This window comes from Lactuca sativa, chromosome 3 (assembly GCF_002870075.4).
Source record: "Lactuca sativa cultivar Salinas chromosome 3, Lsat_Salinas_v11, whole genome shotgun sequence".
NCBI lineage: Eukaryota > Viridiplantae > Streptophyta > Magnoliopsida > Asterales > Asteraceae > Lactuca > Lactuca sativa.
The window spans coordinates 99,158,340-99,172,900 of NC_056625.2; the positions used below are offsets into that span (position 1 = coordinate 99,158,340).

Sequence of the window (14,561 nt, forward strand, 5' to 3'; positions counted from 1 at the left end):
GTTAGTAAAATGGTCATCTTTGCAAGTTTTGCAAACCACAAGGATCATTTTGCATCAAAAAAATTAGCAAGGACTAACTTTATGACTTTTGTCAAACCACAAGGACCATCAATGATAAATTACATAAATGAATCTAGATACGAGACCCATTTATAAATATTCAAGAGATTTATAAACACTAAGATAAGTTTATAAAAATTAAAATTTGATATATTGATAATGGGACATGATACATATTGATCGACAATGCTAAAAAATCGGAGATTGTCTATCTTTATAAGGATTTTCAAGACACATTAATATCTTAACAAAGCCTCCCTCAAATTAAGAAAAGAAAAAGGAAAAAGCAAGGGAAATTAATCAAAATTTTGGGGAAAATATACGTATACGTATACGTATTCAAAACTCCATATTTTGTCTTGTAGTGGTGGAGGTGAAATACAGCTTTCCACAACACATCATTTCCACCATCCCTAATTCTCCCCTTCCTCTCTCCTTGGTTGGTTTCTTCTTTATATACCAAAAAAATGTGCAGCTTCTTTTCCTTCTATCATCTCATAAGAAATCAACTCAATTTGTTATATTATATAATACATAATCCCACAATTTCACACATTTACAACATTCGATTGCTTTTCATCTCATTCATCCAGGTTCGTCATTTTCATATTCTAATTCTTTTTTTTTTTTTTTCAATTATTCGTTGATTAAGTTTACAACATGTAGATTCATTGTTATTGTTTGAGTTCATATAGTTTCAATTATTTGATTCTATCTTTCATCTCATTTAGATAGAACCCTGTAATCTCGGAGTTATGAATCAAATGAACGTATTATGAAATCTGTTATCTCGGAGATTACGATTTGGTAGGAATCGGAGAAACAACAGAGATTGTTTCTTTCTATTTTGTTTGATTCTATTAATTATTTACATTTTAATATCTAAATTATTTAGTATTTTAACTAATTCCGGTATTTCGTAATTGAACTCGGTAATAACCTTATTATTAACCAAAAAAAAACATTATTCCTTTTTATTATATATTTCTAATTTTATATGATCTTTTTAGTATGAGTATTTGTATATGTCGTTCTCATATATAGTAAATGCTAACCATAAATTGTTAACAATTATCATGTACTTTTAGTCTTTTACTGATAATCAAGAATTTTAAAAGTATTATGATGCTCTAATCAATGTTTTTATAGTATCCTAATTAAGTCAAAGTTGACGATTATTCATATGTAAATCGAAAAAGATAAATCTCTAAATACAATCATCCAAAAAACTAGTATAATAATGAATAAGGATCGATAACCAAAAGGCTGTGGCTCAAGTAGTTTTTAAGAGTTTTAGTAGTTTAAAAAAAAAAAAAAAAAAGCTAATATCCCAAAGGCTATTTCAAATAGTTTTTAAAAGTATTTATCTTTTGTTTATATATATAATCTAACACATTTTAAAAGCTTATAGTGTACAACTAAATTCAACTAAATATTCGTTCAAAAAAAGGAGGTAGATTTAGATTTGATGATTCACGTGCATGGACAACCCTTGTCGTTACATGTTTACTTTTATTTAATTAATGAAGCAAATCAAACTCCAGACTATACATGCACTGGATCCCGCATATTCCTTAAAATAACGAAGTAGATGCAAATCTTTTGGTAATTGATTGTCTTTTTTTGCATATGAAATAATGATCGATAATCGATTTTCATATTTTAACTTTAATTAAGTTAACATTATTGAGTCACCCTCATGATCATGAATCTTTTTCTTTTAGTTTGTCCATTAATTTTTTTAGGATGTCAAAATAGATTTCTTTATCTAAATCATTAAAAATGTTTTTTTTTTAATTAAATTGACAATTATACTCGCATAAGTTATCAATATTATACAATTGGTAAACTAAAACCCGGTAATTTTAGTAGCTTACCTCTCAAATTCTCAGAACGAAAATATATATATATATATATATATATATATATATATATATATATATATATATATATATATATAGGGTAGGTTATTTTGTTTTCACTATCTATTGTGTGCATGTATGACTGATTCTAGACCAATCATTTAAGTTATTTTAAAAAAATAATTAATACATATTACTTGTTGAAAATATAATAGGTATTAATTAAATCTTCAGCATTTAATAAACATTAATTACTTTTTTAAAATAACTAAAATAATTGGTCTAAAATCAATCATAGAGGCACACAATAGATAGTGAAAACATTTGAACCTAACTCTCTCTTTCTCTCTCTCTCTCTCTATATATATATATATATATATATATATATATATATATATATATATATATATATATATATATATATATATATATATATATATATATATATATGTGTGTGTGTGTGTGTGTGTGTGTGATGGTTCAAGTAACATATGACATTTGAGTATTTGACTTATATAGAGGTAGGCTTAACCAACTGGTCTCCCCTATGCAATTGATGCTTGTCATGTACTAGAAGTTATATAAAAATTTAATATTTTTGTTTAATAGTTTTGAATATTACAACTATTTATTAAATTGTTGTCATAAAAATAATAAAATTTCCTAATATACTTAGAATACGTTTAATCAATGATTATATATTCTTTAAAGTTCTATCGATTGTACTCTTAATACATTGAACAAAAGGGGATATTTGGAAAAGGGATTCAAATATACATTGAACTAAAGGGGATTTTTGGTTAGTGATAAAGCGTGTTGAAAAGAAGATACTTTTACAAAACAAATTAAATTTGTGTTTTATAGGATTTGAAATACTAACTCGATTGGATACGATTAGTCAACACAATTACTTTAATCCATGTTTAAAATCAAGTTCACAAATTATACCAGCTATTCACAGATTTTTTTAAGTTCATTTTGGTTTTGACAAACATAAATACTTTCGTTCTGTATCAAGTTTTTACTTTTAAAAAATATATAAATACATATAAAAATAACAAATTGCGTATTTTTCTACAACTTTGCATGTTACTTCGATCAATTATTATGATCAATTATTTCTGGATGTCTGTATCAACTCGTCTAGTAACACCAAATTTCTAAAATAAAAGATTCCAAGAAAAAGTTGTAGCTTATTATTATTTTCTGATAAATCTACTCATATAAAGCACTTCTTTTGTAATATCATCCCCCCCCCCCCCCCCCCCCCCCTGAAAATAAAAACTAGAAAAGAGTTTGAAAATTGAATTATATATAAGATTTAATATAAAAATAAAAATTTAATATAAAGTTTTAAACATATATTTTTTTAATAATATTTTTAAATAAATACAAAAGATATAATGAATAAAATAAATAATTCAATATATATATATATATATATATATATATATATAAATCCTTAGAAAAAGACGGTTATCGATCATTTATTCTGAAATTTAATATAATTATCTATTTTACATATACAAATCTTCAGAAAATATGAATTTTAAATTTAAAAAAATGGAAAACACAACAACATGCAACTAGAAAAATATTCTAAAAATTCTAAAAATAACATGTGTTATATTCAAAAAAAACATGACATTTGAGAAAAATGATTTTAATTTATTATGTTAAATTTAAAATTCATGTAAAAAACTACAATGCAAAAGGTTTAATTAATTATAGGGGTATAATTTTAATTTTTTTAGTACTATGTTTTTGTTGTCGTTACCTCTAATATATTTATTCTTTTTTATGGACCACAAAAACAGCAAGCTGTACTTCATTTGTTATTTTGTTATAATATAAATTGTTGTTTTGAGGTACATTAGAAATATGTAATGATTTTTATAATAATATTTGGATCTTGATATATACATTATATTTTACACGGCCAACCATAATAGTATGCTTTGCTTAGCATTTTGTTCTGTGTCGCACTAGAAAAATATTTTTATTTCAATCTAAACGTGTCTATTATTTTTAATAGCATAAAACACAAAGTAAAATAGATTTGTAAAATTTATTTGGGTTATAAGATATGTACGTTTTGTCTCTTTTAAGAGTTACTATGCGTATTAGTTAAGACAATTAAAAATTCTTTTATATTCTTCTCCTACCCATAAAAACTTAAATATTCTCCACATTTTTTTTTTCTATTCATATTAAATGTTAACATATTTATATTTAATGAAACTAATAATATTTTAATAAATTTATCATTATTTAAGAAAATGTATGAAAGGTATTCAACAAACGGTGAACGATGCGGGCTCAGACCCAGACCCAAAATTTTTACAGACTTTATTAATATAAGACAAAACTTCAAAAATGGTCCCTGTGGTTTTCGAAAATATCAAGTTTAGTCCCTAAGTTCAAAAAACCTCACAGATGGTCCCTGTGGTTTCAAAACTTTTAACAAATGGTCCTTATTGCTAACTCCGTTAGCTTTTGGCCGTTAAGTGAAGGGCAATTTTGTCATTTCACTACCACAGGGACCATTTTTTAAGTTTTGTCTAATAATAATTTAATATTAAAGGGTCCTACCCCCCTCTCTCTGCCCCCTCTCTCTCTCTCTAGGGATGAAGAATCAAAGCGGAAAAAAACCCAGATCTGCACTCTTTCTCCTTCCAGTCAGACCCACACCTACTGGTGGTGAAGCACCACCATCGCTACTATAATTTTCAGACCACCAACCACCACCATTGCTGCTCTGTCTCTCTCACAATTATACCCGATATAAGCCTCAACATCATCTGAAAGATGTCACTCTTGCAAGATTTGCAACACCAAGAAGGTCGACAAGGAGGTACGACGACAAACCCCACCACTGATCCATAACTCACTCGAGTCAACTCAGTCCCACCACCATTGCTGGAATTCGAAATAGAAATGCTCTTGATTTTTCGACCCCAGATTGGTTCTCCTTTCTCCGAATCCTTCTTAGATTTCACGAACTGGGTCACGTCGAAACTCGCCGAAAAATCCGATAAATTGCTCCCATTAGAAAAAATAAAATAGCCTCCCTCACCCATCACCCTCACGTTCTCTATTTCTCCAACACCACCAAAATAGGAGAAAAAATCACCAGAATTTAACCTAAATTGGTAAGCCCAAATCAAAATCTAAAATTGAAACCTATATTCAAGCTCTGTGTGAAATATTTGACCTAAATCGAAAGCATCATCTCCATTGTCGCCTTCCTCTAAAAGTTCTGCATCTGCGAGCTTCGTCAATACAAGCTCACCAGGTTAGGATCTTCATCCATCGATTTCAATAGGAACCAATCATTTGATTTTGATGGCACTGTTGTGGTAGCTGATAAGAAGAGGTATTTGAAAGGAGGAGGCGGTCGTCAATGTTCAGATGTTGTCTAAAGCTTAGTGTTTACCGCAACTCATAAAGAGCTAGAAGAAATAGATGAAGCTGGTGATGGTAGAGAGAAGTAACTACGTAGAGAGAAATCATTGGAGAAGAGGGAAATCTAGGGGAGAAGAAGGAGTACAGACAGGAGAGAGGCGACTTAGGTAGAGTAAATGACGATCCAGATGGTTTAGCTTCTTTTCGATCGATCGATCGATCGAGAGAGAGAGAGAGAGGGTGGGACCCCTTGCAAATTAAATTTTATTTATTTATTTATTTTTTCTAAAAAAAAGTAATAGAAAACTTCATAAATGGTCCATGGGTAGTGAAATGACAAAAATGTCCCTTACTTAACGGCTAAATGCTAACGGAGTAAGCCGGAAGGACCAAATGTTAAAAGTTTTGAAACCACAGGGATCATCTGTGAGGTTTTTTGAACTTAGGGACTAAACTTGATATTTTCGAAAACCACAGGGACCATTTTTGAAGTTTTGTCTTAATATAATGTTAGTCATGATCGATTTTGAAGATATTATTAGTGATTTTGCATCTCAAAAAGCTAGAAGAAGTATTTTGCTTTAAGTATATAGGTTTTTATAATCGAAAATGTTATATTTAGAAGCTATTATAAATAATTTTATTTTCAATTATTAAGTTAATATAAAAATAGTTGATAAAATTTGTGTATTTTAAGGGTCTTTTTTCCTCTTTTGTTATGAGACCAAAATATGTTTGGAACAACCTCAGGATATTATTGGTAGGAAAAATGATTTTGTAGGGTATTAATTACCATTTTTGTATATATTTAATCATTTTTTATATTTTATATATGATTTACTATTAAACTAACATTTATTGTTCAAAAAATATTATGTTAAGCGGCTATTGCAAGTCTAACCGATTTATCTGTTCAAAACTATTATTAAACTCATATTTTGGGTTCAAAGAAACACCGTAAAATTTATATTTGTGTACGTAATTTAATATTTAACTAACTTTTGTACATATTAGCCACTTTCATCTTTTTCAATATCATCAATTTTCTAATCATCTTTCTTCAGCCAATACAATTCCAAAAACGAAAGAAATCATAATTTGACATGTTGTTAAAAAAAAAACATTGCAAAGTATAGAGTTTTTTCTTGCCCATCTCCGGTGAAAACACACTCTCATCCCTTCTCTTTACTACCACCGACATCCCTACTACCGATGCTCACACCCTTCCATGCTTCTCTCTTTCTCCTATAATTTTTTGAAAACCTCTCTCTCTCTCTCTCCCCTTGAATCATGGGCCACATGTAACCACCTCCGTTCAATGATGTAAAATGGTGTTTGTTGCTAGAGGTGGATGTTTGTGGTGTTGAATGAGGGTGATATTTGTTATTGGAAGTGGATGTTGGCGGTGGGAGGTGGAAAAATGGATGATGTTGGCCGAAGAAGATAATTAAAATATAATTTAATGGTAAATCATGTATAAAAAAAATTAATGACAAATCATATACATAAAATATATTAACCTACAATATGCGGGCAAAATCATAGTTTTGAAAAATTCAGATGAATTTAATGATAAATTATGTATAAAAAATAAGAAAGTATATAAAAAAAATATTAATTTATTACCTGCAAAAAAAATCATTTTCCCTTGTATGTACCATAAGTTGTCTTTTTATAAGATTATTTATATGTAACATAAGTTGTCTTTTTATAAGAAATGGTCCTAGTTTAAATAGGAAACGTTGTAAATTTTATTTTTGGTTCGTGGGTATATTTAATTTTCTCAATTATAAGTATCAAAGTTTTCACTTGCAAATTTAGTCCTTATTTGTTATTTTATGAAAGGTTTTATTCTCCATCCGAGTAAATAACTATATCTAAGGGACCAAGATTGAAAACTCAGTTATACTTAAGGACCAAGATTGCAAGAATCTCAAACTTATGAGCAATATTAAAAAAGAAAAGTTTACAAGAACGCAATTTTATGACCAATATTGATTAGATATAATGAGGGGGGAACTGTAAGAAATTGATATAATGAGGGAGTAAAACTGTAATTTACTCTAGTAAAAAAAGGACAAGATTATCTTCCTTTCACACACGTATATGATATATACCACATTTTTCTCATCCCTCTTCCCACGTTCATTACACTTTTTCGCTCTCCCTTCACGCCGTTTTGTTAAAAACAACCCACAAATCTAATCATTTCACTATTCATTTTCACAGGAAAATCAAGAAACAGAAAAAAAAAAAGGGGTTAAAAAGGTGGAACTATGGGAGTGTTATGTATGTTTCACGAAGTACAAATACGAGAAATACGTGTCTTTTGTATGTAAAAAGACCATTAAATCCCTATTGTTTTTAACAAAAATAATATCAATAGACACCAAGTGTAGACTGGTATTTCTTTTCTTTTATAATTTATAAAGCCCCTTACGCACACGTATAAAAGACAAACGACAACATCAACATCTCATCACATAACAAATATCAAGATTAAATCAATTCATCAAAAAGAAATTTATAAAAATGGGCTTTTGGACACTCTTCGGGGTCGCATCAATGCCAATAGTTCAAGTCTTAATAGTGAGTGTCATAGGAGCTTTAATGGCTACAGATCACTTCAATCTTCTTTCCAACGACACTCGTCGCTCTCTTAATAAGGTATTTTTTTTTATTTGTTCTATTGATTTTTTTTAATAAATAAAGTCTGATACATGAATTCATACATTAAAATTATATTAATAACGTATTTATCCTAACAATTCAATTAATAATGTATGCAGATTGTGTTTGTGGCTTTCACACCATCTCTTGTTTTTGCAAGTCTTGCCGAAAGTGTCACATTTCAAGACATAATCTCATGGTATATGTAACATGTTTTGTTACATAAATAATTTATTAGCTAATTAATTAATTTTCTATATATAAATATTGTAATTCTGGATTGTTTTAGGTGGTTTATGCCTATAAATATTGGATTAACATTTTTGTGTGGAGGAATATTGGGATGGATAGCAGTAAAACTAATTAAACCAGCAGCACATATGGAGGGCCTAATCATTGCCATGTGTTCAACTGGTAAGCTACCAAACATTCATACATGACAACAATGGTCCCTAAACTATACATAAAATACAACAATAGTCCCTTATACATAAAGGAGTAAAATGACAAAGTCGTAACATAAGTATGTACAAACAAGAAAAAGACTCTCTAGACTAGAGTAGTAATAATAAAAACACTCCCTTAAGTATACAAAAATGGCAAAAATAGTCCGTTAACTATTACGTATTGATAATTATTTATTTTTTAGGCAACTTGGGAAACATCCTTTTAATAATCATTCCGGCAATCTGCACTCAAAGTGGAAGTCCTTTTGGAGATGGTAACGTTTGTAAAGCTAATGGACTCTCATATACATCATTTTCCATGGCAGTAAGTCTTTATTTTTTCTTTTTAAATTACTTGCTTCTTGTGATAATTGCATTTTAATTTAATTAAATGATGTGGATTTAAATTTCTGTAGGCGGGTTGTTTCTATATATGGACATATACATACCAATTAATTAGAAACTCAGCTGTGAAGTACAATGAAATGAAAAAGGAGGAGGATTTATTGATCAAGGATATAAACAAAGACTTCAATGCAAACGAAACAAGTCATCTCTTATTAAATGAAGGTCAAGCGGACGTTGATCCAGAAAATCCAACTGTGAGTTTCAAAAAATGATTATTTGTTGTTTAACATATTAAAGAAAGAGTTATCCACAAAAAAATGACCACATTAGGATCTCCCATATTAGTAGTTATTACATAATTACAATTTTATGAACTTTAAGAAAATGACCAACAAATAATGTCACATATGTCCGGTCCAAGGTCATCAATTTCTGTAAAACAGGTTCGGTCCAAGAGCCAGTCCAAATGCTCACTTTTACGTCCAAGAACCAGGAATCAGATCTTGACCTGGTAAGCCTAAACAGGTCCGGTGCAAGGTCCACTAATTTATGTAAAACCGGTCTGGTTCGGTCCAAATGCTCACCCCTAACACTTATACTGTATAAAATCATTTTTGTTAATAACTCTTAAATAAATCTTATATATAATCTATTTATTTGTAGATGGTGTACAAAGATCTTGCCAACAATGAGAGAAAAGAAGGGTTTTCCTCTAAGCTGATAGAAACTTTACAAAATATGTTGGAAGAGCTATTAGCACCTCCAACAATTGGTGCTGTAAGTTTTTAATTATTTTTATGTATATCAACTCATGTTATATATTTTAATTGTTATAAAATATATTTTTTTCAATTACACGTTATTATCAGATTGCAGGATTCATTTTCGGTGCAGTTCCATGGCTGAAAAAGCTATTGATTGGTGATGAGGCTCCATTACGAGTGATCCAGGACTCTATCGCGTTACTCGGGTATGATTTTTTATAAGTCATAATTATTAAATCTTATATTTATGGGTTAATGTCACATCATTCTGAGTATATATAGCTTCTTACCAACTTTTTTTTGATAATTTAGGGATGGAACAATACCTTGTATCACACTTATATTAGGAGGAAATTTGATACAAGGTACGGAAAAAAAATGAAAGAAATTAAACTAAGTTATATGTTTTTTGGATTGTAAATTCTTTGTTGATTATTTTTTACAGGTTTGAGAAATTCAAACATAAGATATGTTACCATCATCACAATTATTGTGATCCGATACTTGATTCTTCCTGTAATTGCAATTGGAGTTGTTAAAGGTGCTGCTGCTTTAGGATTACTTCCATCTGATCCTCTTTTTAGTTTTGTACTCATGATCCAGTTTGTTGTGCCACCTGCCATGAATATCAGTAAGCCTTTCTTTGAAGCAACATGGATTTTTTAGACATTTGATATTTGCACATTCATTGAATTATTATGTGTGTAACAAAAAATTGTGCATGCATTTAAATCTTTTATCATATGAAAAGTATGCATTAGAGATTTACAAAAAATTCATTGAATAAATTTCATTTAAATCTTGCATCATGTGTATGTATGTAGGTACAATGACACAATTATTCAATGTTGCACAAGAGGAGTGTTCGGTGCTGACGATGTGGACTTACGTTTTCGCAGCATTTGCACTTACTGGATGGTCAACGGTCTTCATGTGGATCTTGACTTGAAACTTGAAAAATCATTTTTAGGCTTTGGTCGACTCAATTCATAGGATCTTAAAATTTATTTTGTAATTTCTACAAAATTTTGCTCAATTATTGGATGTTTGTGGTTCCAAAAATAAGTTTCTAGTTTTTTGCTTTACTTAAAAAAACATCAACTCTTGAAGATTCAAAGCAAAAAGATCATTTATGTAGTTTTTGAATTGTAATTGTTTAATACGTAGCAAAGAATATACCAATCAACATATTGTAAGATTTATTCTTTTTTAAGTTGATCAAATTGAAAAACAAAAATTGAAGATAACAACTTTTATATTTTTCTATTTTGGGTAATTCATTATCAAATAGATAACTTCTAAATTTGAGATTGATTTGGAAACCATCTTTGTCGACAACTATCGATCAAAATTGAACAAAAAAAAAATGTGAACTCCCTTGAATAAAGATAAGATTAATATTATCAAAAGAATTGTTTGATTTTGAACAATTAAATTGTGAAGTTTTGATGTTTGTCGTATAATAGGGATGGGACAATACCAACATTATTTTTATTTTTATTCAATGTACCATAATCATATAACAATAAACAATATGCATCAAAATTGCAGAAGAAAACTATATAGACCAAAACTAAAACTTTTTACTAAATTTATTGAACAAATTTTTAAGTTGGATCTGCCAACACCAACAATTTTTTTGTTTTTGAACAGTTTACATATATGTACACTTGTATCTCATCAACATCTCATATAATTAAACTACCGTTAACATGTGCTATTTGCACAGTTATTTAGATTATATATCATGTAAATCAATATAAAGTTACAAGTGTTGGTTATTGTATATAAAAAGATCAACGACCTATTTTAATAAAGGGATTTTCTAATATGTGTCCTAAAGGCACATATAAGAAGTATTAATTAATCACAATTGTTATCATAATTGAACGTTAAACACATTAATTATAAGAAATATTACCATAATTAAATATAAATTTCATTAATAATCTTAATAATTAATGCATTTCACATTTAATTATGATAACAATTATGATTAATTAATACTTCTTATATTTGTCTTTAGGACACATATTAGAAAATCACTTTAATAAAAGAACGTATTAAAATCCTTTTTTATAGTAAAATATTCACTTGCCTTTTAGGATTTCCAAAGAAAATTTGGTTGATTCTTAATTAAAATCAACTTATTTAATACATAATTACAGCATAAAACAGTAACACGAAACAATAATACAATTATTCAAATAATACAAATAGTAAACAATAAAATACTGTGAGAAGTCATTCCCCACAACTCAAATTCTTTTCTTCTTCTCCTTCTTCCTATTATTGTAATAATTATTCAAATAATATAAATCTGAACAACGATGACATGAAAAGGCAAGATGCATCATCTTCTTCATATTATTGATGATCTTAAGACGCAGATACATCGATCATCAGTCTCGCTCTTCTAATTTCCACTATTCCATCTTCATCTATCGCTCTATGCACATAATATGTAGTAATTTTTAATTGTTAAGTTCAAATTTTGATTGAGAGGGAAAGTAATCAAAATGGGATTTTGGGGACTGTTGGTGGTGGCATCGATGCCGATACTGCAGGTGTTGATCGTAAGTGCAGTCGGAGCTTTCATGGCTACTGATTACCTCAATCTACTTCCCAGCAACACTCGAAACTCACTTAACAAGGTAAATTTCATCTCTTATTTTATCATCATAATTCATACATACATGTTAAACCCGATCCAGGATCCCAATTTCTAGGGTTTCCGCTTTCAAAAAAACTTTGTAGAATTAAAATTGAATTCTAGGTGGACACTAGTGATAAATTTGCTCAATGTTTTCAGATTGTGTTTGTGGTTTTCACGCCTTCACTTATATTTGCAAGCCTTGTGGAGACTGTCACCTTTGAAGACATCATCTCAATGTAAAATCTTTACCCCTTTCCTTCTAATAACAGCATTATACATCTGTTTTCTAAATAGATATTAATTCGTAAATGTTGTATAATCCTGTTAATGTGGTTTACTTTATTTTTATAGGTGGTTTATGCCAATAAACATAGGAATAACATTCATATGTGGAGGAATATTGGGATGGATAGCAATAAAACTAATCAAACCAAAGCCTCATTTACAAGGCCTCATCATAGCTATGTGTTCAACAGGTAAAATTTGGGTATTATTATTCATCTTCATCTTCATCTTCACCATTTAACATTTTTTCTTTTTATTTTCTAATCTGTTCACTTCCAATTTTCATGAAAAATTAGGAAACTTTGCAAATCTTCTATTGATAATGATTCCTGCAATCTGCATGGATGATGGCAGCCCATTCGGTGATCATGGCATCTGTAAAGCTAAGGCTCTCTCTTATGCATCATTCTCCATGGCTGTAAGCATTCACCATTAGTCAAATGTCTAAAATGCCCTTCAAAGAAAATTCATAATGTATGTTTCAATTTTCATCTAGTTAGGTAGTTTCTACACATGGACATGTACTTATCAGATGATCCAAGCCTCAGCTTTGAAGTACAATTCTAAAAAAGAAATCGATAAATTCTCAAATGATTCAGATCAAAACACTCATCTTCTCAATAAACAAGATGATGATCATATTGATAGAATCATGCCTTCATCAAGTTTGACTAGTCAAGATACCGAAAACCAATGTGTAAGCTTCATTACATTGTATCTATCACAATTTAAATGTTTAACAAAAGAAATATTATCATCCACAAACTTTTTGCAGATTGTGAAGAAAAAAGTTGGATCAATTTCCGATCAATTAGTGGAAATAATAAAGAAAATTGTAGAGCAGTTACTAGCTCCACCTACCCTTGGCTCTGTAAGTGTAAAATTTCCATCCCACATAAATTCAAGGACCAATTAGTAATTAACCATAAGTAGTGGGTTAAATTCGTAATATTCTTGTACTTATACAAAAAATAATAACCTTTAACTAGTTTGCAGGACTAATTATTGGGGCAATCCCATGGATAAAAAATCTTTTAGTTGGTGAAAAAGCTCCTTTACGTGTGATTCAAGACTCCATGACATTACTCGGGTACATATTAATTAACTAACATTATTAAATCTTACAACATAAGATTTTGTGAAAATTTATGATGTTTTTTTTTTAATGATGTTGTCGTGTATATATATATATATATATATATATATATATATATATATATATATATATATATATATATATATATATATATATATATATATATATATATATATATATATATATATATATATGATAGAGATGGAACCATACCTTGTTTGACTCTTATACTAGGAGGCAACCTCACACAAGGTACTTTTAGTTTTAAATAATAATACACTTTAAAAAAATGGACTTTTTTTTTATATACGGTTGGATTTTAAATGATTAAATTGTTGATAGGTCTAAAAAAGGCGAGTGTGGGGCCCACAATCATTATCACAATTATGATAGTGAGGTATTTGATTCTTCCTGTTATTGGGATTGGTGTGATAAAAATGGCGGCTAATATGGGATTGGTTCCGGTGGACCCGCTCTTCAGATTCGTGTTGTTGATAATGTTTGCTCTGCCACCTGGCGTCAATATCAGTAAGCCCAAATATGTAGGAAATAGCAACGTACTTTACAATTATTTACTTAAAAATTAGCAACATAAATGTATTTACTTACTTATAATAGCAATGTGTAACAAGTAGAGTAAAATGGCCATATTGGTAGGAAAATGTAAGTGCATTGCTATAATGAGTGGTGTTTGACTTTTGAAAGTCAAAGATAGTATTTATTTTGACTTATTGTTTTATGGGATTTGTTATATGAAAAATGTAGGTACAATGGCTGAATTGTTTAGTGTTGGGCAAGAAGAGTGTGCAATGTTGATGATGTGGACTTATTTGGCTGCTGCTTTTGCTCTTACAACTTGGTCATCTGTTTACATGTGGATTTTATCTTGAAATTTTTGTACCTTAAAAGGTTGTAGTCAAGTTAATCATTAATATAACAAAGACCATCTTTTAAATTTTCTTTAGATAC

General features: G+C 29.2%; 2 protein-coding genes across 4 annotated transcripts; both read left to right on the top strand.

Annotated features, from left to right (window-relative positions):
• The first annotated feature begins 463 nt into the window (after positions 1–463).
• On the top strand, positions 464–10,757 carry LOC111896659 (protein PIN-LIKES 7). Its single transcript, XM_023892633.3, has 11 exons — positions 464–653; positions 7,557–7,994; positions 8,117–8,196; positions 8,287–8,411; positions 8,647–8,768; positions 8,860–9,045; positions 9,455–9,568; positions 9,661–9,761; positions 9,868–9,920; positions 10,001–10,186; positions 10,380–10,757. The coding sequence occupies exons 2-11, from the start codon at positions 7,860–7,862 to the stop codon at positions 10,502–10,504; spliced, it is 1,227 nt and encodes a 408-aa protein (XP_023748401.1). The 5' UTR covers positions 464–653; positions 7,557–7,859; the 3' UTR covers positions 10,505–10,757.
• A 1,047-nt stretch (positions 10,758–11,804) lies between these two features.
• On the top strand, positions 11,805–14,547 carry LOC111896690 (protein PIN-LIKES 7). Of its 3 annotated transcripts, none has more exons than XR_008230911.1 (10): positions 11,805–12,209; positions 12,368–12,447; positions 12,563–12,687; positions 12,793–12,914; positions 12,993–13,193; positions 13,272–13,367; positions 13,486–13,586; positions 13,827–13,844; positions 13,935–14,120; positions 14,358–14,547. XR_008230911.1 is itself a non-coding variant. In XM_052769332.1 (10 exons), exons 1-10 carry the CDS (start codon positions 12,075–12,077, stop codon positions 14,480–14,482), a joined length of 1,224 nt encoding a protein of 407 aa, XP_052625292.1. In that variant the 5' UTR covers positions 11,805–12,074; the 3' UTR covers positions 14,483–14,547. The 3 variants fall into 3 exon arrangements, 2 of the variants coding, with proteins under 2 accessions (XP_052625292.1, XP_052625291.1); XM_052769332.1 differs by having other exon boundaries at positions 13,792–13,844; XM_052769331.1 differs by having other exon boundaries at positions 12,993–13,367; positions 13,792–13,844.
• Positions 14,548–14,561: the final 14 nt, after the last annotated feature.

What these genes read in the sequence shown, in the direction of transcription:
- LOC111896659 (XM_023892633.3), top strand. Translation starts at nt 7,860, where the DNA reads ATGGGCTTTTGGACACTCTTCGGGGTCGCATCAATGCCAATAGTTCAA. An exon ending in CACCTCCAACAATTGGTGCT is followed by an intron (nt 9,569 to 9,660) that starts GTAAGTTTTTAA and finishes CGTTATTATCAG; the next exon opens with ATTGCAGGATTCATTTTCGG. An exon ending in AGGAGGAAATTTGATACAAG is followed by an intron (nt 9,921 to 10,000) that starts GTACGGAAAAAA and finishes TATTTTTTACAG; the next exon opens with GTTTGAGAAATTCAAACATA.
- LOC111896690 (XM_052769331.1), top strand. Translation starts at nt 12,075, where the DNA reads ATGGGATTTTGGGGACTGTTGGTGGTGGCATCGATGCCGATACTGCAG. An exon ending in CATAGCTATGTGTTCAACAG is followed by an intron (nt 12,688 to 12,792) that starts GTAAAATTTGGG and finishes ATGAAAAATTAG; the next exon opens with GAAACTTTGCAAATCTTCTA. An exon ending in CTCCACCTACCCTTGGCTCT is followed by an intron (nt 13,368 to 13,485) that starts GTAAGTGTAAAA and finishes ACCTTTAACTAG; the next exon opens with TTTGCAGGACTAATTATTGG.